General features: G+C 37.2%; 1 protein-coding gene across 2 annotated transcripts in view; it reads right to left on the reverse strand.

Moving 5' to 3' along the window:
* Positions 1 to 25991, reverse strand: part of SPATS2 (spermatogenesis associated serine rich 2) — a 164312-nt gene that overhangs the window by 45472 nt on the left and 92849 nt on the right. For both annotated transcript variants that reach the window (XM_069092612.1, XM_069092613.1), the window contains exons 3-5: positions 16259 to 16338; positions 3569 to 3677; positions 1633 to 1682 (exon numbers count right to left, since the gene is read on the reverse strand). In XM_069092612.1, coding sequence (XP_068948713.1) covers positions 1633 to 1682; positions 3569 to 3677; positions 16259 to 16338 — 239 coding nt within the window. The remainder of the gene's footprint in view (positions 1 to 1632; positions 1683 to 3568; positions 3678 to 16258; positions 16339 to 25991) is intronic.

Raw genomic sequence — 25991 nt, forward strand, 5'->3', positions numbered from 1 at the left:
GTAAAAGTATGGAGATGAGAGATAGAGTGTAATGTGTAAGAAACAGAGAATGTCAGTTTGACTGAACTGTAGAATGCAGAAAGGGAAATAGTTTTAATTTATAATAAAGGTGAAAAGTTGGGCTAGGGTCAGGTGGTGAAGGGCCTTAAAAAACCAAACAAACAAGTTCATATATTTGATCTTAGAGGCAGCAGGAGAGTCAATGGAGTTTACTGAATGTATGATAGTCAGATATGCATATTAGGAAAATCACTTTGGCAGTTGTATGTAGAATGGATTGGAGACAGTAGAGACTTGAGTCAGGTACCTACTACAAGAGTCCAGGAAAGTTTAATATAAGGGTGGGTTTTGGACATGTTGAGTTTGAGGAAGTAATTAATTAATGATGCTAGGACTAAGCCTAGATAGGTGTGGCAGTCACTGGCATAAAGATAATAGTTAAATCTCTTGTGATAAGGTCACAAACTGAGTATGAGAATACAGAGAATGGAAGAGGACACAGGATGCCTTGGGAAAACTGAAAGAAGTGATTTGTTTTTCCACTTTAAGGGACTGATTAGTAGAATGGTAATTAGAATGTAAGCTCATTGCAAGTAGAGATACTTCATTTTTTCTACTGCTATCCCAGCACCTAGTATAGTATCTAATACATAATAGGTGCTTAATAAATATTTGTTGATTGATTAGTTCACTAAGTTTTCAAAATGTATTTATTTTTATTTTCCCCCATATATATATATATATATATATATATATATATATGTTTCTGCATGTGGGTAGACAGGATAGTCTGGTTACCCATTAATGTCAGTGAGTGTGTGTGTCTATATATATATATATCCTGTCTACCCACATGCAAAAACAGATCCAAAAATTTAGAATACAGAAGGATATAAAGATGTCAGTTATCTAGACAATGAAAGTAAACGCTTAATTAAAAGAAAGATAAACCAATTACAAAAAGAACTACTGACACCAATATTTTAGAATTGATGTTAACATATTGGGAGCTTATGACCCTTTCTTTCATCTATTCTGACCAGTTTCCAAAAAGACCTTTGGTTTTTGGTCGTACGCTGCCCCTTTGATCCATACACTGAAATGCTGAGCATCCCCTGAGAAACACCAGATAGGTATAATGCTGAGCGTTCTCTGGGCACCACTATACAACTATTTAGGTTTCGAGTTCTGGTTCTATAATTTCAGGGTCCACAACACAATGAGTGAGGAACAGAAGCAATTGTTTGACCTAAAAAAAAAAAAAGAACTTTCTAACTGACCCAACACACAAATGATTCTGAAAACCACTGGAGAGAGAATTTTCTCTGGGGTAGCTCTGCTTTTGCTGACATGCACTACAGTTTCACTTTCTGTCTAAAATCAATATCTCCTCTGCAAGCCCAACAGTGAAGCTATCTGTTTCTTGTCCTAAACCTTTATGTAGCATTCACATGGATTTGTTATTACCTCGTTTTAGACATAACTGTATCTCACTGATGGAAGAAAGTAGTCATTATTTAAAACAGATGAATAGAAAAGGTTCATAATATACATATCAGTAAGTTTTGGTGTGTTGTTTTTTTTGACGATACAGAAATAACATAGCACAATACTAAATTTCATTCAATTTACCTTTTTCTTGCCTGTTATTGTCCATTCTTTTAGTACTTCACTGGCATTGCCTGCAAGAGGAAAGCAACATTTCCCCCCCCCATAATTAATCAGGAACTAGTGTTACTACATCTTGCAGTAGTTTGAGAATTTCCAAAAACTTACAATGGAAAAGGTTAAGTTTCAATATGATGTTTGCCTTTGGGAAGCCTGACTATTGTGACAGAATCACAGAAACTGAGAGCCAGAAGGAACCTCAGCAACCATCTACTCCAATCCATACATGAACGGAAGCTCTGGTATAATATACTTGACAAGGGGTCATCCAGCCTCTGATTGAAGTTCTCCAAGAGGAAGGAACCACTACCTCTCAAAGAAGCCCATTTCACTCTGGGGCAGGTCTAATAGTTATTTTGAAGTTCTTCCTGACATCAAACTTAAATCAGACTCTTTCCAGCCTCCATCTATCTACTACTTCTGTTTCGCCCTCTGGGGTCAAATAAATCGGAGCCCTCTGCCACATGATAGCCCTTCAAATACTTAAAGACAGCTATCATGTCCGCCTTAAGTCTCCCCTTTCCTGGTTAAACATGCAGAGTGCCTTCAAATGATTCAGACAACTTCTACTTAAAATTTTTTTCCAGAAAACTCTAAGGAAAAAAAAAACTTTAATATAATCTAATCTTACAACCACAGTCGTTGAGGAAATATATTCAGTCTGTAGCTTAGAAAAAGATAATCGTTATTTGTTTTATCCATAATCCATCTTATTTCCTATGCATAGGAAATCATGTCAGTTTGGAAAGAGTTTCAGTTCCCAAGCATAACACATGAATTAAATGCTGACTTTAGTTAGAAAATAAAGGAAGATGGAAAAGGAAAAAGTGCCTTAATTTTGTAACCCATTCTTACAATTTTAGAAAAAGAATAACATAGCTATGTGATATGACAAGAAAAGTCTTGTTCATTGGTTTCTGCTAGTATTTCCTTTGAGGGTTTAGAAAATAATTTAATTCCACTCTTTTTCAAATGAAGAAACTGAGGACCAAAGAAGGAAGATCATAGCAAATCATATCAAGGTCAAGTCTGAGTAGTTGCCATAAATTGATGGAATAATGAATCACTTTTCCATGGCAGCATATTTGGGAAAATGCCTAACCTAATTTCAAAACATATGTCACTGTGGCACTATGGTTTTTGGTATATTTTGAGAGAAAGGAATAAATCTTCTTGGAATATCTTAAGGAGCTTAGGAAAGTAAAATATTATAATTTATATGAAAAAGGATACTATGGTCTGTTATGGTGAGTTCTGCTAAATGAGCTATGACATACAAGATATCTGAATGAATGTTTAAAAAAAAATGTCCTCCCTTCTTAGACTAGCCCTCCCATGCCCCTAGGAAAAACCCTCAAGGAAATTCATCACCTGGAGGAACTACATTTGCTTTGGTACTCAGTCCTTATCAGTACACTCAGTACTTTTTCCCCTTTGATAGAGGTAGAGTAAAGGATTCCTCTCTAAAGCTTCCATTTAAAGATCCAATCAGCTTATACTCCTTAGTTTTTTGCTTTTTTGGAGGGCAACTGGGGTTAAGTGACTTGCCCAAGGTCACATGACTAGTTAGGTGTTAAGTGTTTGAGGCTGGATTTGAACTCAGGTCCTCCTGACTCCAGGGCTGGTACTCTCTCTATTCACTGTACCACCTAGCTGCCCCTGTTTATACTTCTTGGATAGGGGCACCAGGTACCTTCTTCTCCAGTCCCACCCCCCCTTCCTTTTGTATGTGGTCTTCTTTTCCAGAATGCAAGCTCCTTGAGGGTAAGAATTATCTTTCTTTTTTCATATTTGTATCTCTGATACTTAGCACAGTGTTGGACATATTGAAGGAGCTTAATAAATATTTGCTGACTGACCAAGTCCCGAACTATACTTAAAAATTGTGAAGTAAGCTTACCTTCCATAAACGCTTGCACTGTTTTGTCCACACAGTTATCAAAATGCTGCAAGACTAGGATGATTTCGTTGTTACTCCGATTGGGGACTATCGCACGCACTGCACTGATCTATGAAAAGATGGGGGGAGGGTGATCATTTTAGTCATTAACCTTCTAAAATGGATTGCCAAGAGTAATAGCATATTATTTGGGGAACTGGAAAAAGGTGACATTTCTTTCTTAAACAATATTTATCATTCTTTTTTTTTTTTTTAAAGCAATCGGGGTTAAGTAACTTGCTCAAGGTTACATGGCCAGTTATTTCTGGGTGTGGTGCTGAGTGTCTGAGCCCGGATTTGATCCCCAGGTCATTCCAACACAGGAGTTGGTGCTCTTACTTGCTGAGCCACCTGGCCACCCCTAATATTTATCATTCTTAAGCATTAGTCAAAGCACATATTACTATCTCAGGAAAATTTGTGCATGTGCATACACAAAGAAGCACTGAAAAATTAATTTTAAGAAAAAGAAAAAAGCAAAATTTCAAGAAATAAAACATATATACTCTCTCCCAAAAAAAGAGTACTCAAATTTATAATCAAGTGATGCTCAGAGTCAATGACTTTTCTAATATTTAGAAGAAAGGTGAAGTTGAGAAATGTTTGTAATGAACACTGGGAAGGGGGAGGAGTGAGAATACAGGCATGTTTACCTAGCTTATCTAGCACACCTTCTTATTCATAACAATCTAGAAAACATATCAGACTTGGAAAGCCAAATAAAAATCACAGTGGGTCATTCTTCTAGCCCAATATATGAGATTGTTGATAAAAGTTTAGGAGGATAGAGAGGTCTGCAGAAACCTGGGTAGGGGCTGGCAAGGAGTGCTACATGGCAGTAGACAGAAGCATTCCAGAGTCCGGAAGAGGGTAGAGAAAGTACCAGGGCAGGAAGCATATCCCAGGGGATCCCTGAACTAACTCTGGGTACCATCTTTTATCTCTGTCACCCACTGCCCAGGTCTGGGGTAGAGATACTTGGTTTTGAGGGAGCATGGGACTGACCTGGCTGGGTATGGAGCACAAAATAAGTTCCAGAAAAGTAGCTATGTATCTCTAAGCCGAGGAGCAGAGTATCAGAGACTTAATTCTGTCTTTTAGCCCAATGTCTGTCTGCCATGGAATAATCAAGGCAGGAAGACCAGAGCCAAAGGAGATGACAGTTCAAAGGCTTTAAACTTGCAGAACCTCCCAGTAGGTGATCAATGACTGGGTCTAGCAGTAGTCTACTGAAACTCAACCACTCACAAGGCAACAGACCCAAACCTGTGTCAGGAACTTGAAGAGCTCAAACCTGGAAGGCAGTAGACAGACCTCCCTAGGTCGCACCAATGTGGGAGCACTGAAAACTTACAGGCTCCTGGCTGGGCTGTGAAAGCAGCAGGATAATGTAAAAGGACAGAACCTTTGGCTAGATATCTGTACTCCCACCTTCAAATAGGTGGGAGGAATAGGAATCTGTTCTGTTGAAGTATATAGAACCCAGAACTAACATAATGTACAAAAAGTCAAGAAATAGATCAGAAGAACGAGCAAACAAAAAAATGACCTGAAAACATCTATAAAGCCTCAATAAAAAAAAATACAGATTGGATACAAGCCCAACAAAAATTCCTTAGAAGAGGTTCAAGAAACCATTAAAAAATATTTTTAAAATGAAATGAGCATTTTAAATATTAAGTGGAAGTAAAACATCAAAAGAATTAACAGCTTCTCAAAAGATGTACAAAATATTATGGAAGAAAATAACTCCTTGAAAATTAGAACTGGCCAACAGAAACTAATGACTCCATGTAACACCAATCAAGGCAGCACACCTGATGGTTGCTGCTATGAATAATTTTAAGGGTCCAAGGGCAAGGTATAATAAACACTATTCAAGACTAAACTTTATTCAAGAAACTAAAGCATAACATTCATAACAACCTAACTTATCACAAAGGTGGCCACAGTCTTAAACTTCAGCATATAATGTAATACTCATGGCACCACATGGCACAGTATATATCACTGCATTCTGTATCTCCCACATTATACATTCTTTATATGATCAGGGGATCCCAGGTCAGGGTCTTCTCTTAGAACAACAAATCCTTAAGAGATAGCAGAAAATAAAAACACCCTCCACCCCTAGGTCATAGTAGGTTACAATCCCCTCAATCAAAACAAAATGACCTAGCTGTTCCGGTCATTTCAGCTGTGTCTGACTCTTCATTACTCCATTTAGACTTTTTCCAGGAAAGATAATGGAGTGGTTTGTCTTTTCCTTCTCCAGCTCATTTTACAGATGAGGAAAGTAAGATAAACAAGGTTAAGTGAATTGCCCAGGGGCACATTAGCAAGGCTGGATTTGAACTTGTCTTTTGGACTCCAGGCCCAGTGTTCTATCCACTGCACCACCTAGTTGCCCAGACAAACTCTAAGGACATACAAAAATATTTATAGTTCTTTTTGTGATGGCAAAAAATAGGAATCTGCTCTGCTCATTTCACTATACATCAGTTCATAAAAGGCTTCCCAGAACTGTTCCTATCACTACTTTGTTATTTTTGTTTTGATTTGTTTTTCGAAATAAGTTTCTACAGATGTAGTTATCCCCAGCATCCTTCACCCTTCATTTCTCTCTTCCCCTCCCTGACAGCTTTTCCATATAACAATCCACTAAACTGCATATGCAGACCAAGAAGCAACAGTTAGAATCGAACACAGAACAACTGCTTGGTTTAATATTGGAAAAGGAGTACAATAGTGCTGTATATTGTACCTTATTTATTTAACTTATATGCAGCCAAATGTCAGGCTGGATGAATCAAAAGCTGGAATTGAGATTGCTGGGAGAAATATCAACAATCTCATATATACAGATGATACTACTCTGGTGGCAGAAAATGAAAAGAATTAAGAAGTCTCTTAATGAGATGGAAAGAGAATAGTGTAAAAGCTGGCTTGAAACTTGACATTAAAAAAACTGAGGTCCTGGTAACTAGTCCCATCACTTCCTGGCAAATAGAGGGAGAAGAAATGGAAGAAGTGTCAGATTTTATATTCTCAAGATCAAAGATCACTGCTGACAGCAACTGTACCCATGAAAATAAAAGACACTTGCTCCTTGGAAGGAAAGCCATAGCAAATCTGGACAACATATTAAAAAGCAAAGGCAACACCTTGCCAACAAAGGTCTACATAGTCAAGACTGGGTTTTCCAGTAGCAACGTATGGCTGTGAGAGCTGGACTATAGGGAAAGCTAAGGCTTTTGAATTGTACTGCTGGAGACTTTTGAGAGTCCTTTGGACAGCATGGAGATCAAAATCAGTTAATACTTGAAGAAATTAATTCAGGCTATTCGCTGGAAGATCAAATACTGAAGCTGACGATTAAATACTTTGGCCACATAATGAGAAGATGGGACATACTGGAAAAGACTGTGATGCTGGGAAAGATTGAAGGCAATAGATAAAGGGCATCGCAGAGGATGGAATGGATAGATAGCATAATGGAAACAACAAAATAAACCTGGACAGCTTCAAGAGAAAGTGGAGGATAGAAGGGCCTGGCATGCTGTAGTCCATGGGGTCACAAAGAAATCACACACATCTGAACACAAATGAATGACTAAATAACATGTGCTAAGCACTGTGCTAAATGCTGGGGATACAAATAAGAACATGAAAGATAGTCCCTGTCTTCAAGGAGCTTACAATATGATGGGGGGAGATAAGAAACAGAAGGAAGCTAAAAAGCAGGGTGATGTGTGTGCCATCAGCAGGGTTATCTGGCAGGACAAGATGTTCTGTGGAGTTCAAACCAAGCAGAGATAGTGACGGAAAGTAGAGGTACCTGGAAAGTTCCCAATCCTTTATAAAGGAAAGCTTTGGGAGGAGTTCAGTACCCCACCCTCTAATCAGAGGGTGAAACAGACAAATAGTTTATAACTAAACAGAGCTAGTAGCATTTTTTAAAAGGGAAAAAAATTAATGTAACAGATAAAAACATTGAAAAAATACAATAATATGTGCACGTTTGGCCCTCCCACCTCCATGAAGGGGTGGTTTGGGGGTGTCTTCTTGTATCTTTTAATTTTGAGCTTGAACGTTATAATTCTGTAATATTTACTTTTGATTTTTTGGTGAGTAGTTTTATTTATACCATTGTAGTTACTGTGTATATTGTTTCCTTTGTTTTGCTCGCTTCACTTTGCATCGGTACATATAGATTTTTCCATGCTTCTTTATATTCATCACACACATTCATTACAGCACAGTAATATTCCATTACATTCATGTACTACAATTTGTTTAGTCATTCCCTAAATGATGAGCATCTAATTTGTTTCCAATTCTTTACTATCACAAGAAGTGCTGATGTAAATATTTTGGCATATATGGGATTTTTCTTCTTAGCAGTAGATTCCTTAGGGCAAGAGTTCAGTAATGGAAAAAAAAAACCAACAACTCAGTAATGAAGTTTCTGGTTCAAAAGGTATAGACAACTTAGTTGCTTTATTTGAATAATTTCAAATTTCTTTCCAAAATGATAGTACCTTTTATATCTCCACAAAACCCCTCCAACATTGACTATTGTCATTTTGGGGTCATATTTGCCAATTTTCAGGGTGTGAGGTGAAACCTCAGTTTTGTTTTGATTTGCATTAGTCATGAGGAGCATTCTTTCACATGGTTATGAATACTATGTAATTCTTTTAAGAGCCTTTTGTTCATATCCTTTGATCACTTATCAGTTGAGCAACTGCTATTAGTTTTGCATATATATTTATTAGTTGTTGATACATCTTGGATATTAAATCCTTATAAAGGAAATTTGATGCAAGGGTTTTTTCCCCATTTGAACATTTTCCTTCTTTTAATTCCTTCTTTTTAAATTTTGTCTATGCAGAAAAAAAAAGCTTTTCAGTTTTATGTAATAAAAATTACGCTTGATCTTTTGTAATGGCCTTAACCTCGTTTGGTTAAGAGTTCCTATCCATACAGATGAATAAATTTCCTATCCACCCTGGTGAGTTATATGATCTGCTTCTCCTCTAATTTTTTTAGCTTCATCATTGATATCAAAATAGTGCGTGCATTTAGAATGTAATGTGGAATATGGTATAAGGTGTTAGTCTAAATCTAATTTCTACTAGACTGCTTTCCTTTTCTCAAGTTCGGTACTGTCAGACCCCTGTTCTTCCCACTGTTTCCCCCCAAATACATCCCTTGAGATTCTTGATGTTTTGTTCTTCCAAGATGAATTTCATGACTATTTTTTCTAGTTCTATAAAATAATGCTTTGGTGTGGCACTGAATAAAAAAAAATTAATTTGGGTATTATTGTCATCTTTATTATAATGGCTTGACCTAATCATGAAAAATTTAATATTTTCCCAAATGACCAGTTCCATCTTTATGTCTTTTAGCAAGTGTTTTGTTATTTATATGTGTATAGTTATAGTCATATAGTTTCTATGTGTATTGTGGCAGGTAGATTCCCAAGTATTTTATATATCCTATAATTATTTTAAAGTAGAATATCTCTATCTCTCCCTGTTGAGATTTGTTAGTAATACACAGAAATATGATTTATGTGAGTTTATTTTATATTCTCTAACCTGAAGCTAATTTTTCAATTTTTTATTTTATTCTCTAGGATTATCTAAGTAAATCATCATTATCTTAAAAAGGGATATTTTTTGAGTGATATTTTTTTTTCTTAAAAAATTTATTTATTTTTAGTTTACAACGTTCAGTTCCACAAGTTTGTGAGCTCCAAATTTTCTCCCCTTTCCTCTTCTTCCCCCTTCCCTCCAAGACAGCATGTAATCCAATATAGGTTCTACATATACCTTCACATTAAATATATTTTCACAATAGTCAAGTTTCAAAGAAGAACAGAATAAAGAAGATAGAATAGAATAAAGAATAAATAAAGAAGAAACAATGGAATGAACCATGAGAAAGAAGAAACAAAACAAAACAAAAAACAGAGAGAGCAAATACTTTGTTTCAATCTGCATTCAGATTCCATAATTCTTTCTCTGGATGTGGATAGCCTTTTCCATCATGAGTCTTTTGGAGTTGTCTTAGAATTTTACATTGCTGAGAAGAGCCTAGTCATCACACAGGTGTCTGTAATAGTGTACAATATTCTCTTGTTTCTGCTTCCCTCACTCACCATCAGTTCACGTCTCTCCAGGTTATTTTGAAGTCTACCTGCTCCTCATTTCTTATAGCACGATAGCATTCTACTACATTCATATACCACAACTTGTTTAGCCATTCCCCAATTGATGGGTATCCCCCTGATTTCCAATTCTTTGCCACCACAAAAAGAGCTGCTATAAATATTTTTGTATATACAAGTCCTTTTCCCATTTGTGTGATCTCTCTGAGATACAGCTCTTGAGGTGGTATTGCTGGGTCAAAGGATATGCACATTTTTATAGCCCTTTGGGCAAAGTTCCAAATTGCTCTCCAGAATGGCTGGATCAGTTCACAACTCCAAAAAAGGGATAATTTTGTCCCATCTTTACTTATGCTTATTCACTCAATTTCTTTTTCTTATTGCTATATCTATATGCTGTATTTGAGCACTATATTATGTAGTAATAGCAATGATGGACATCCATGCTTTACTCTAGATCTTATTAGAAAGGTCTCTCTCTGGTTTATTCCTATCATATATAATTCTGGCACTAGGTGTTAGAGGGCTACTACTTATTAAGGAAAGATCTATTAATACCTATGATTTTTAGTAGTTTTTTTTAAAAACAAGAATGGATGTGGTATGTGGGCAAAAGTCTTCCCTATATCTATTGATATATAATCCACAGGATTTTTGTTATTCTTGTTAATTTGGTCTATTACGCTAACATTTTCCTTAATACTGAATCAACTCTGCAATGACTGTAGTATTTAATTCTTTGATCTACTGCTATAGTCTACTTGCTAATATTTTATTTGACTTTCACTGGTTTGTGTTTCACTGGTTTGTGATCAAGACCATTTTTGTATCACAAAAGGAATTCAGCAGGACTCCTTTTCCTATTTTATCAAACAGCTTATGTTCCTTACATATTTGATAGTATTTGCTTTCCACCCTCCATTTCTTTTTGGGAAGCTCATTTATGATTTGTTCAATTTCCTTTTCAGATTGTGTTAAGTCCTTTGTTTCTTTTAATGTAGGCAGTTAACAGATTTTGTAAATATTAACCCATTTCATTCAGATTGTTAGGTTTTATTGACATATAATTGGATAAAATACTTTCTAATAATTTTCTCTATTTCTTCTCCATTTGTTGTAAAATTCAACTTTTCTTTTTTGATACTCATAAACTGGCTTTCTTCTTAAAAAAAATCAGAGTGATGGCTTATCTATTTTATTTTTAAAAAACAGCTCCTAGTTATATTAATAGTTTTTTGCTTTCAATTTTGTTCATTTCTTCTTTGAATTTTAGATTTCTATTTGATCTTTAAATTTTTCAAATTTCTTGGCTTTATTTTCTTATTTTTTCTCAAATTGCTCAATTCATTGGTCTATTCTCTCTTTTACTGATGAAAATGTTTTAGGGATATAAGTTTTTCCTTAAGAACTGTTTTGGCTATATCCCCCAAATTTTCCTATGTTGTTTTTATCATCATTATCTTCAATGAAATGCTCTGTTAATATATATTCTTTTACCCCATCCATTTGTTAGGGTTAAGTTATTTAGTCCATTGGTAAGGAACACTGCATATATTTTTCAGATTTTTTTTTGGATGTATTGATGGATTGTTGACTGTTATCCTCTTTTTTTTTTTTTCTTAAAAACATTTACTGTTATGTGGAATGGCTCTCTGGGAGAGAGAGGGTACCAGAGAAAAATTTAGGCAAACAAAATATATCAATTGGAATGTATTGGTTTGTTTGTTTTAACAAGAGAAGTCATTGGTACCACTTTGGAGGGAACATATTCAATTCAATGGTGGGGCTGGAAGCTTTATTTTAAGGAATGTTTGTTGGAGGCGGCAGGTATAGATGACTCTAAGAATTTGGCATAGAAAGGGGAGGAAGTTAGATCATGACAGCTTGAGGGAATGTATTTTAAGGATGTCAGAAACCTAGATAAGTTTGTAGGAGGTGAGAAAGGGGGAAGGAAATAGGAAGAGACTGAAGATTAGAGGAAGGAGGGAATGACCACTTGATCAAATTCCCAAAGAGACAGAGAAGGGTGGGTTAAAGGACACAAGTAGAAAGATAGATTTTCTTCAGGAGAAGGGTTACCATTTTCTTGAAAGCTAGAACAAAAGAAAAGAAAAATGTAGAAGGGATTTGATGTGTGGAGTAAAAGGACATGGAGGACCCCACAAAGATAACTTCAATCTTCCCAGTAAAATAGTTGGCAAGGTTATCTGCTGAGGAAGTATGGATAGATTGAAGGGATTGTGAAGAACAGTCATTGAGAAAAACATACCATGGAACAATATGAAGAATTTTAGTGCTGCAGTGAGGCCCTACTTGAGATCAGAGAACATGAACTTAGTTCCTGATGGATAACTGGTAAGAGGATATAAACAAACAATTCTCAAAACATAAATTGCAAACTATTAAAAATCACATAGAAGAATGCTCCAAATTGCTACTAATAAAGGAAAAGTTAAACAACCCTGAGGTTTTATTTCACACCCAACAATTAGGCAAATATGACAAAAGAAACTATCGTTAATGGAAGAGTTGTAGAAAGATTGACACATTAACAAATATGTTTTTGGTGGAGCTGTTAATAGGCCCAATCATTCTGGAAAGCAATTTGGAATCAAGCCCTCCTGGAAAGTAACAAATATTTATAGTTTTTGACCCAGAGATCCTACTGCTAGGCACATACCCAAAGAGGTTAAAGTTATAGGGAAAGGTAATATATACACCAAAATATTCATAGCAGTTCTTTTTGTGGGAGCAAAGAACTAGAAATTAAGTAGACCATTGTTCATCAAATGTCCACTGTCTGGAGGAAGGTTAAAATAAATTATGCTACATGAATTTAACAGACTATTACTATGATACAAGAAACTATGCCCATGAAGAAGAGAGAAACATGGAAAAACATATTAAATTGTGCAGAATGAAGTATGCAGGACCAGGAAAGTAATACCCATGACTACAACAATGTAAATAGAAAGAATAAAAAACAAAACAAAATGCTATTATAAGGCACAAAAAGTTTGGCTCCAGGGGCGGCTAGGAGGCGCAGTGAGTAGAGCACTGGCCCTTGAGTCAGGAGGACCTGAGTTCAAATACGGCCTCAGATACTTAATACCGTGTTTCCCCGATAATAAGACACTGTCTTATTAAATTTTTTTGGAAAGAAAAACACCAGAGGGCTTATTTTCAGGGGAGGGCTTATGTTGTCCTGCCTCAGCTCTCCTCCATGGCACTGCTCTCAATGGCGCCAGCAAGCAAATCACTGGGGAAGAACAGGATGACGTGCTCACTGCTGCAGCTCGGAGCGCGGCGTGCGTTTAACGGGGGGGGGGGAGCGACGGGGATGGTGCATACAGAGGGTACTGTAATGTAGCGTGTAGCGCAGGGGATCACCTTCACCACAGTAGCAATGTCAATAGGGCTTATTTTCGGGGGAGGGCTTATTTTAGAGGAATCTTACACAGTAAGGGGAGGGCTTATTTTCGGGATAGGTCTTATTATCGGGGAAACACGGTACTAGCTGTGTAACCTTGGGCAAGTCACAACCTCAATTGCCCTGCCTTCTTCTCTCCAAAAGGAAAAAAAAAAAGTTTGGCTCTGGAGTGGAAGGGATTAGAAAATGTAACTCCTTAACCACTTTGCATAGATATGGGGCTCTCAGTATGGAATACTGTATATACTTGCAGATCAGAATGGGGCTGGGGGGGAGGGCGCAGAACTACCTTTTTTCTTTTTTAAAATCTGTTGCAAAGAATGACTTTACAGGGAAGGAGGATCAGAAGGAACATGTGTTAAGTGACGTGATTTAAAAACAAAAGATAGAAATAAAAATAAGATATTTTAAAAGACAACTTGAGTTTGTAGTGAATACTGCTAACACGTTAGGGTGATTTCCTTTAGTGGCATTTAATAGTATAATAATAGAAAAGAAGACATTAGATAGTTGCGGTACCCAGACTTGAGTAATGCCAAGGCATAAATGGTGGAAGGATTCAAAGGAAAAGGTCAGCTTGTAGTTGAAATGGACTCCTATATAAAGATGGAAACACTCAGGTGAAAGAAGGGAGAAAAGAAAGAGTTAGCTGGATAGAAGATTATCAAGACAAAAAGAATGTAACATGATTAAGGCAAAGGGAAGAATGTAAAAATAAGAGACTGCGGCAAGAAATGCAACATCCTCCTTGCCTCAAAGCTTTCATCACTTCAATCCATTCTATATAAAGCTGCCAAAGTAATTTTCCTTAAGCACATCAACTCCAGGGGCTTCCAATCACCTTCGGGATAAAATATAAACTCCTGTGTTTAGCTTTTAAAGTCTCAGGCTATCTTTCCAGCAATGATAGACATTACTTCACATCTGCTCTCTGCAATGTAGCCAAACTGGCCTTCTCCCTGTTCTTCACACACAATACTCTGTCTCCAGACTCCATAATACAATCCCTCCTTATCTCCAACTCCTAGAATCCTTCTCTTTCTTTAAGATGCAGCTCAAGCCTTTCCTGCTAACCAAAACTACTTGGTATTTAGCTAATTTGCATATATTTGCATTTATTCACTTTAGGTTTATATGTACATATTTGAATATAAGCTTGCTGCTTCCCCAAATAGAATGTAATCTCTGCCTTGTAGATTCTTTCTTCCTTCAAGACATAGCTCAAGTACTACCTTGTCTATGAATATTAGACAGACCTAATTTCCAGACCCCCCCTGTTAGTGTTCTCCCCTCCAACTACCTTGTATTTATTCCCTTCATATTTATTCTACATGTATTATAGAATATTCTCTCTCTCCTGGATAGAACTCCTTGACACTAGGTACTGTTTCTTTCTCATGCAGCTCCTGGCACTGTGCAGCAAGCACTAGACTTGGAGTCAGGAAGACCTGACTTCAAATCCAGTCTCTGACACTTCTGATCTGTGTGTCCCTGGCCATGTCACTTAACCTCTATTTGACTCAATTTCCTCATCTGTAAAATGAGGATAACAATAGTAACCTCCTGGGGATGCTATAAGGATCAGATGAGATGATATTTTTAAGGGAATGGTGCTAGGGCACTAGTACCTAGCTATATAAAGAATGTTAGCTATTATTATTTGACTGTACTTCTATCTCTAGCACGTGGTAGAATGCCTGGAACATTTACTATTGCTCAGTTGCGTCCAATTCTTTGTGACCCCATTTGGGATTTTCTTGGCAAAGATATTGGAGTGGTTCATTTTACAGATGAGGAAACTGAGGCACATGCTGAATTATGTGACTTGCCCACATGATCACATAGTAAGTGTCTGAGGTTAGATTTGAATCTTCCTGACTCCAAGTCTGGCACTCTTATCTAGTGCACACTTAGCTGTCCTGCTTGCAACACAGCAGGTGACTGATAAATGGTTGTTGATTGGACACATATAAATTCTCATTCTTGGGTCCAAAAATTACCATGGCTAGAAAGCAGTTCATAAAAAAGGATGATCATGTGGTTTTAGCGCACTGTATGATCAGTATATTCAATAGTGCGATATGGCAGAGAAAAATCTAATATAATCTCAGGCACTCTCAGTGAGAAATCAAGGGCTAGGGTAGTGATAATCCCACTGTACTTTGCCCCTATCAGACCACATATGGTATACTGTGTTAAGATTTAGAAGCCACATTCCAGGAAAGAGGGCAACTATAATGGCAAAAAGTTTCATGCCATATGAGAACTGGTTAAGTATTGTGTACGTTTGTGTACGTTTAACCTGCAGACTATTTGGGGAACACCTATCTTCACGAATTTAAGAAGCTATTACATAAAAGAGGGAATAGTTTTCTTTTGAAACAAAGGGTAGAAGTTATAAGTAAATTACGGATAGATATAAAGAAATATTTCCTAATAATTATAAAATTAAATGGGCTATCTGGGGAGGTGATGAGCCCCTCCTTACTAGGGGTTTTTAAACAAAAACTCAAATACTCATCAGATGTGTTATAAAGGGGATTTTTATTCAAGTAAGGGTTGGACTTTATAAAGGACCTCTGAGATTCCATCAGTTCTGAGACTGTGTGATTAGGCAAGAGATCATTAACAGAACTTCTCAGAACATCTCTGATGAATGTGAATCCCCTTCAGAAAGATCCTTTAATCTGTCACTGTCAACTCCCTAACAGTCACATCACAAAGAGCTAATACTACCAATCATCCCATACCTAACACTAATTCATCCATGCTCTATAACACCTTATACCCACAATCAGTCAGGACTCGGCTTCCAACCATGCATATACCACCAACTACCAGCATTGGTCTGTTCCTTGCAAGATTGAGCAGTATTCAATAATATGAACCCCCTCTTAACTCCAGAGCATGGCTGCTACCCTTTCAAGAGTCTAATGTAATTAAACTGGTTGGTACATAGTGAAACTTTGTTTAATGTTTAAACTTTTCCTTCTGTTTGATCAGCTAAAGGCACTCAAGTTTACTACCCAGTTTCCCCTCTTACCTTCTCTTTCATGTTCTCAAAAGCTCCTCCCTGGGCCAGCACAGTATTGGACTGCAAATCAAAAATGAATCCTGATGGATCTGTAAGAATAAGAAAAGAAAAATGTATTGGGCCAGTAGGTGGCATAGTGGATAGAGTGGTAAATCTGGAGTCAGTAACACCTGAATTCAAATTCAACCCTCAGGTGTTTATTAGCTATGTGACCCTGGTTTTGTCACTAAATTTCTATCTGACTCAATTTCTTCATCTGTAAAATGGGGGTAATAATAGCACCTACCTCCCAGGGTTGGGATGAGGATCAAATGAAAAATTTGTAAAGTGGTCTGCAAACCTTAAAATGCTAAATAAAAGGTATTATTATTGTTGTTGATATTGTTATTATTATTAATCAACATGAACAGGAGTTACTTGGTAGACCTCCAAAAAAATTAGTCAAGACTAACTGCTTTTCAGCAAATTAAGCATAAACTAAATAATTTACATAATGACTAATGATAATGCAAAGAAAAACAATATTTAAAATCTTCAGAATGTAGTAAAATCATGGTTTAGACTGTGAAATAATGCCTCTGACCTGTGGAATGAGGTGTACATTTTAAGACACAGGCAATGTATTTGTTTTGCTTGATTTTGCTTAATCTGTTAAGAAAAAAGGGTTCTGTGGGATAGAAGAGGAGGAGGAATCAATGGGAACTGATAGTGACAAAAAGGGGAAAAAAGTACCAGTAAAGCACTTAAAAGGAAAAAGCAACAGCTACTTTCTTGTTAAAATAAACATCACATTTTAAACCTGTATTATATGCCTAAAACTACTAAATAGTTTATGCTAACTTCACTTAGGAATAAACCTATACAATTTGATTATGGTAAAAACATTCCTAGCAAGTTGAGAAATACTAAATCAATTAGATTTTTTTGTCAGATATATCCAGAAATCTTTGCTAATTTTACCTGTCTCACTGGAACAGATCCTTCAAAATAATGTCATCAAATTTTACTGTGGCAAGCATATAATTTTTCAATACAAATTCAGTGGATATAATGTGGACTCAGCTCAAAGGCATAATTATTAAAATAGCTGAGTACTAAGAAAAACAATTCACACATTAAAAACGGCATTGCTAAAATTACTTAGAATTTGGCATCATAAATAGGTTGTTTACAATATTTAATAAACTAACACATTTTATTTCCAATCTAATGGTTTTTATGTAAAGTTCTTTATTAGAGGATCTTAGCACATCAAAAATATGTGCTTTTAAAAAATCAGACTTGGTACTAAAAGTAAACACACTTTTCCGGATTCAATACACATTTTAATATACTAACATTGTTCAATGACAACAGCAAACATTAGACTATCACAGTTTCTTGTTTCTATCTATTGTTCTTCCTCTTATTTTTCTTCATTGCAGCTTTTTCCTCTCTATACTGAAATCAAGGTGGTTAAAGAATCATAGAAGGCCTGCACTGGAAAAGGCAGAGGTCACCTAGTCCAACTCTTATCCAAATAATGAATCACATCTTCATGATTCCTAAAAAGCAGTAATACAACCTCCACTTAAACATCTTCAGTTACAGGTGAGTCACAAATCATAGACTCACTAATGCCCAAAGCAGCTCATTCCATTTTTGGACAGTTAAATTTTAGGAAGTTTTTCTATACTCTGAACTAAAATGTGTTTGCTTATACTTCCACCACTACTTCTGACCTCTGAGACTGAACAGAGTGTCTATAATACACCTCTTCTACCTGGCAACTTTTCAAATATTTGATCCCAATAAGTCTTTTCTTTTTCAGGTTAAAAGTTCCTTAAAATTTTCTTGGCCTTCTTCTCTCCCTCAATGTGTTATTTTAATGTTTTGAATAATCACCCAGATACATATCTTCAGTCCTGTCCTTTTACCCCATAATCATGTTCTGCAACTGCTCACTGTACAAATGCAGTTAAATGCATGACCATCAAACTAAACTGAACTTAACAATTTCAGCTCCCTTTTGCTCTCCTAATCACCCGAACTCCAAATACAAAAGTCATCTTCAATTCATCTGTCTCTTTCATTGATTTTTATTTCCTAATCATTTCTTATTTCCACTGAAACTACTCTCATCTAGGCCCTTAACACCTGCAGCATGAACTACTTCAAGTCCATATCCCTGGCTGCCTAATCTTCTTAAAACATTACTTTCAACATATCAAAATGCTTAGGTTCCCAAATGCTGATAGGATAAGGTCAAAATTTCTTAGCCAGGTATTCAATACTCAATTTACCTTTCCAAACTTATCTATTGTAGTTTTTCAAAATGTCTTCCTTTATAAATGCTGCTTCCTTATTCCCCATCTCCTTCAGTCCTTCCTCCACAAATGTCCTACCCTAAATCTACTCATCTGTTAACAAACTTGCTTTCATTGCTACCCATTCTTACTTACTGACCCCCCTCTCTCTTCCACCTTCACTCCCAAACTCCTCCTTAGAGGTGGTTCATTCATTCTAAATTTATCATACAATCAAGATTCTGGTAACTTACCTATGAATCCCCTGGACACTCTCAGTGACTTCAGTAACTGGCTCAGTTTCTGTCAGCCCCAACTCCAGGCCTTGTACCAACGAACTTCAACATCCCTACTAATATTCCTTCCTCAGACTCCTCAAATGAATCTACTCATTTCCCATGACCTACCCAACCTACCCCTCCATTTCATCTCAGCTCTACAGAGACAGTCATACCCTTGATCTTGCCTACACTCACAAGTATTCCGCTTCTACATCCATGAACTGTCAAATTCCTTTACCTGATCATGATCTTTTATCATTCCATCTTTCCGTATGACTCACAACTACTAACCCTATGGTTCAGTCTCACTGTGACTTCTAATCCCTTCAGTTCTTTAACAGGACATCAGCCCTACACTAACTACATTCTTCTTTAGGTATCTTGACCCTTTGGTGAACTAGCTCAACTCTTACTATTTTCTATAGTCTCATCCCTTGTCCCTGTATCCTTGCCAAGATCCGACCTTGGATTACTCCTTCCATTTGCTGACCTCCTATGCTGCTAAAGAAACTGGAGAAAACCATGCCTATTAGGTCTACTACAAATCTGTTACAAATTCTCAACTAGTTCCCCAGTACAGCAAGGCAATTCTTTCATATTTTCATATTATATTCTCTCCTGATTCTCCTACCTTTCTGACCACTCCTCAGGATTTTTTGTGGGATCTTGTTCCAGGTCATGCTGACTAACTGTAGGTGTTCCCAAGGATCTATCTTGGGACATCTTCTTGCTTGGTGATCTCATCATCTCCCATGAACTCAAGCCTCATCTCTATGCAGATGATGCTCAAATCTCTTTATCCAGCCCTACCCTCTTTCCTCACCTCCAGTTTAGAATCACATACTGCCTATCATACAACTCAAACAGGATGTTCCAGGATGTTCGAAAGATACCTCAAACTCAACACGTTTAAAACAGAACTCATTATGCTTTATCCAAACGCTTCCATCTTCCAAATTTACCTATTACTGTTAAGGTCATCACCATCCTTCCAGTTACCCAAGGTCACAAACTCAGTGTCATCCCTGACCCACACTCACTCTATACATGCAGTCTGGCATTTCTCATAGTTCATATATTGACTACATCTCTCATATACATTCACTTCACTACATTCACACAACAACTATCCTGATATAAACCCTAACTACTTCATGTCTAGGCTATTTGATTTATTTGCCTCAAGACTTTCCCTATCCAACCACCACTCAGCTGCCCAAGTGAGCTTCCTAAAAGTGCAGGTCTGACCATGTCATATCCATACTCAATAAACTCCAGTAGCTCCCTATTATGTCCAGGATCTATGACTTATAGACTCCTTTACAACCTGGTCCCTTCTGGCCTTTCTAGTCTTTTTACACTTTACTCGCCTCCACATAATCTATGATCCAGTGACAATGGTGTCCTTGCTTTTCTAAGAAACTGGATATCCCAACTGTCTTTTCAACTTGCTTTTCCCATGCTTAGAATGCCCTGACTCCTCACATCCACTTTTTGCATTCCTTTAAGACTCAGCTCAAATCACTTCTTTTTACAACAGGTCTTTCCTGGTCTCCTCCCTCCCTCCCCTTCACACATACTGCCCCTGCCTCCCCTCTGAAATTACCTATCTACTCTGTCATATATCTTGCATGTATACAGTTTTTGCATGTTGTCTCCCCTATTTGAATGAGATCCTAGATAGCAGAGATCATTTTTTACCTTTCTTTTTCTCCCCAATACTTAACATGTCTGGCATGTAGTAGGTACTTAAAGTTTGTTGACTGACAAACCCTCAGATATGCTGTATAGATTTACATACCATGCAATGAATATGCCTTGCTCATTTTTATTTCTATACCTAATGCCTTCTGCACTCTTTTCACCTAACCAATTTTTCTCTCATTCAAGCCTCAGCTCAATGCCCACATATCCCAAGAAGTTATCCTTAATCATTTAAGTTCACAGTCATCTATCTCTCTTTCCTCTCTGAACCACTCACCCAGATACATGATACTTTTATGGATCATTGATATCTTTAGCATTGAATATTTTATCTTTTTATTGCTTCTGGGTTTTTTTCTGCCAAAGAGAACTAACAATATCAGAACAAATCAATCAATCAACAAATATTTATTAAGTACTTACTATGTGCCAAGCTAAATGCTGTGGATACAAAGAAAATAGGAAAAAAAAATGACTAAGAGGGAGGAATAGCTAGGATAAGTAAGGAAATAGGATAAAGAGCATCTTGTTAGGCTCTTGATGAACTTAAATCACCTGATCAAAATGAATTACATTCTCAGGTACAGAACATACTGGCAAATGTAACTGTTGTGCCACTACCAGCAATATATGGAGAATTGTGGAAAACAGGAGAGGTACCCCACCAGACTAGAGAAGGGTAAAAGCACTCACTTTCAAAAGAATGCAAGTGAAAGTCTGGAAACTATAGGCCAATGAGTTTGAATTCAATTCTTGGGAAAATTCTAGAACAGATCATTAAAGAGATGGTTGGTGAACATCTAGAAAGGGAAGCAGTGATTACTAAAATCTAGAATGGCCATCAATATCAAATTATGGCAGACTTTGACGGTTTGACCTTGCTAGATTTTAAGCTCCTAAAGATCAAGAGCTGTTTTAGTGTACTGCCTGGCACATAGCCGGTACTTAATAAATTCTTGTTGTTTGATTAAATTATTTTCTTCCCTAAACCTTCTCTTCTTCAGGTAAAATATCTCCACATTCTGCAACTGATCCTCATGTGACATGGTTTCAAACCCTCCACCATCTTCAATATCATTTTCAGGATTTTCTCTAACTTTATCAACATCCTTTTTAAATTGTGGTGTGGTGAACAATAATCCCAAATCTCTAGATGAGGTCTAATGAGGGGAAAGAGGGCAAAAGTACCATATCACTTGTTAATTCTTAGAAGCTATGCCACTCCAATGCAGTCCAAGAGTGGCTGCCACACTATACTGCTGAATCCTATTCCAGTCCACTAACACACTCAGATCAACTACTAGAAGAAGGCCGTCAAAGTGGCATTTTGTTATCCCAAATTTAAAAAAAAATTATAGACAGGAAATAAAAGCATGCTGGCATTTGGTATCCTCTATACCTTTCAGTCAACTGTATGGTTATAAAACTAAGGGCTGCTCTGGAATATCATTTACAACAACTTGCTTGTCTGTCCCTTTCTTGTGCTCTTGCTGAGCACGCAGATTATTCCCATAAAAATTCTGCAGAAATGGAAAAATAGGCTTAGGTCAGTAGCTATTAATATTCATTTATTCACCTTTTGGCAATAAAAAGGTCTCAGATTATTTCTGAGCCTTTAGTATCTTCCTCCCTTTCACATAACTTGGAATGAGCCTCCTTATGTCCCCTTAAGATAAAAATCTGAATACCACAAGAACCAGCATGTCTTATTTCTTCCACTAAATCAGCCAAAGAATTTCTAACATTTTATAACTATACAGTGCTATGTACACAGTAGGCCTTATTTTGTTTTTGAGAAAAGAACTATCAATATTATAGCATACCTTAAATCTATAGGTATGTCACAACTGCTCATCAACCTGTGATCTCTTGGGCAAGATCAGGAAGAGGTTTAGACCTAAAGCAAACGTGATTTTGTCAAAACCGTGTGCTCACTAAATTTAACATTCCCAGATATTGAAAGTTTTACAATTTTCACCATGGCTCTAGAATTACTAACACACAAAATTAACCTTACTTTCTACTTTATAACACTAATCCCCAATATAATCCCATGTACCTGAACTTATGTGTTCCTCAAACAGATTGTTAAAATGAAGATTTCAGCCTCTACAGGTATAAAGACAGGGATATTTAAAACTTACTACCATAAAACAAACCTCCAGGATATCAATGTTTTGTTTTGTTTTGTTTTGTTTTGGGGAAACCAACCAGAATTTTTCTTTTTAAAAGTAACTCCTGTGAAATGGATTAGAATTTGGGATGAAGAATGATTATTTCGTGGAATAGTACAAAAGCAGACAAAGCAGACAACATGCTGAATTTGGCCAGCAGGCTGTGGTTTCCCAACTCGCTGTTTAGAATTTCAGCAGGGATAGAAATACTTTAAAACTATTAAAAAGAAAAACTTGGGAGGTGAGGCTGAATGCAATTTTCTATTCCTTATCCAGATTTCTTTGCAAGTATTATGAATCTCTTTAATTTCTTTACAAAACTCCAAATCTGATGCTTGTAGTGATGACCTGAGGTTCTCAATAGCTATACAAGGGTTATACAAAAGTTATACAAATTCTGGTAGCTCCTATACCAAATTTTAATGACTTGAAAAGAATGTCACCTGAGGACTAGTCTAGCTAAGCTTGAAGGGTTGGTCACAAGGTAATGAAGTTTTTTAGCCAAAGAAACTCATAATACTACCTGGCCATGTAACCTTGAGCAAGTTACTTAACCCCAACAGCTTAGGGGAGGCCAGGTGGCTCAGCAAGTAAGAGCACCAGCCCCAGTGTCGGGATGACCTGGAGATCGGATCCTGGGCTCAGATACTCAGCACCACACCAAGAAATAACTGGCCGTGTAACCTTAAGCAAGTTACTTAACTCTGACTGCTTTAAAAAAAAAAAAACTCATAACATACTATAACATATATAACTCATAACATACATAACTATCTTATTAAATCATGAAAGATTTGTATTAATGAAGGAAAGAAACATACAAAAGAATCATCAATTCTTGGGGTCTTTGAAGCAAAATGTATTAAAAGTACTAAAGTTATGTTTTTCATTAAAGACTTTCACTGCTAGATTCATCACTTAATCCCTCCCTCATTCTGTTTATAAAAATGTCGTTATTACTATGGAAAAGACAGATAAATTGCAGAATTAAGAAGTTAAAATGTTCAAGTGGTGACAACATAGCAGGGTTAAGATTGGAAGAAAAAACTGAGGCTGTGTCGTAACAAGAGAAACTATGCTCATCAATTACCAATCAACCATGAATTTAGACTTATTCTTTTAATATTGTCAATTTTGATACTACCATCCAAATGAAAAAAATTAGGTTAGCCATAAAATCAGTGTAGAATAAGTATGAAGCATCTAGACTTGGGCAAAGTTTCTTAACTTTTTTGTGTCATGGATCTTTTCCCATAATTTGGTCAAGCTCCTCTCAGAATGCTTTTAAATGCATTTCTGAAATACAGTTACAAAAATATTTTTCCTGTCCAAGTTCACAGATCCCCTGATATCTGTCTATGGAATCCCAGGCTAATAAGCTCTGATTCAGAGGTTCAAATAACAGCTGCCAATTATACACAGAAATACAAAGAAGAAAATTTAGTTAAAAGAAAATCTTGGATAAATTAAAATTTTGCTACATTATAAACTCTTTCCTATCAATTCTTTCGGAATTATTAAAGAATAATTAAATGAAATGACTACATTCTACCTTCACTTTCCTTCCCAAAGAAATGAGATAGTACAAGAAGCACAGCTAATTTACAAGCTATTAAACCTCTTTAGAGGAAAACATGAAATGTACTTCATGTCTACAGGAAGAATAACATAGGGGGGCAGAGTCAAGATGGCAGAGTAGAAATAGGACTTTCCCCAGGGCTCTGACATCCACCTCCTCCAACTGATGTAAAAGGTGACTCTGAAGGAACTTTGGAGCTATAGAACCCACAAAATGACACAGAGAAGCCAACCTCCAGCTAAGGACAGCCCGGCAGGAAGTGGCCAGCACAGGGCTCTAGGAGCCGAGCCCAGCCCTTTGCAAGCCCAATGTTTTAGCCTCAGGGTAGGCCTGACCAGCCACCAGCTGGAGGGACTTCAGATCACCAGTAGCTGTGGAGGTTTCCAGAATTATCAACCCATAGATGCTAAGAACAAAGTGACAGGTCAGTGCAGTGTGGACTTTGGGATCCAGTAGTTCAGGAGTGCAGTTGGCCTTTACACCCCGGGGCAAGAAGCGCTGAGGCACAGCTGCCGTGCAGCTGCAGCCACATGGCAGCTTCAGCTTCTGGCCTGCAGATTGTAGGGGGACCAAGCACCAGTCTGAGGGGTAATCGCTCTTGCTTTAACCTGCGTGGATCTGGATCACTGCTGGGGTGGATGTCCTGGGGTGTGTGACCAGCTTGCCAGAGCATGTGGAGGCTTCAGAGAGGGCACCCAACTAATACCTTCGGCAGCTGAGAAAACCCCCGCGTTTGGGACAAAGCTCCCCTGTCTGGTAGCAGAGTCCTACTGTGGCAAAAAGCCCAAAAGTCAAGTAATTGAGTGGCAACATGAGCAAATGAGGGAAGCAAAGCAAGCAGAGCAACCCAACTTTACACTCCTATTTTGGGGACAAAAAGGATCATGGAAAAGGAGGAAGACAATGAAGTCAGAATTCCTGCACCAAAAGCTTTCGAGAAAAATACATGCTGGTTACAGGCCATAGAGGAGCTTAAGAAGAATTTTGCAAACCAAATAAGAGAAGTGGAGGAAAAACTGGGAAGAGAAATGAGAATGATGCAAGAAAATTATGAAATGAAACTGCCTGAAGAAAACAACACCTTAAAAAATAGACTAACTCAAATGGCAAAAAAAGACTCAAAAAGCCAATGAGGAGAAGAATGACTTAAAAAGTTGAATTTGCCAGATGGAAAAAGAATCTCAAAAGCTCACTGAGGAGAATCATTTCTTCAGAATTAGACTGGAGCAAATGGAAGCTGGTGACTTTATGAGAAATCAAGACACTATTAAACAGATCCAAACAAATGAAAAAATAGAAGGCAATGTGAAATATCTCATTGGGAAAACCACTGACCTGGAAAATAGATCCAGGAGAGATAATCTAAAAATTATTGGACTACCTGAAAGCCATGATCAAAAAAAGAACCTAGGGGTGGCCAGGTAGCACAGCGAGTAAGAGCACTGGCTCCAGTGTCGGGATGACCTGGGGATCGAATCTGGGCTCAGACACTTAGCACCCACCCAGAAACACCTGGCCATGTAACCTTGAGCAAGTTACTTACCCCCAATTGCTTAGGGGCAGCCAGGTGGCTCAGCAAGAAAGAACACCGGCCCCAGTGTCGGGATGACCTGAGGATCAAATCCAGGCTCAGATACTTAGCATCCAGAAGTAACTGGCCATGTAACCTTGAGCAAGTTACTTAACCCTGATTACTTAAAAAAAAAAAAAAAAAGAAAA

Source organism: Petaurus breviceps, unplaced genomic scaffold, assembly GCF_028583685.1.
Source record: "Petaurus breviceps papuanus isolate PSGF00001 unplaced genomic scaffold, PetGlider_PUasm1.0 191, whole genome shotgun sequence".
NCBI classification, from domain to species: domain Eukaryota; kingdom Metazoa; phylum Chordata; class Mammalia; order Diprotodontia; family Petauridae; genus Petaurus; species Petaurus breviceps.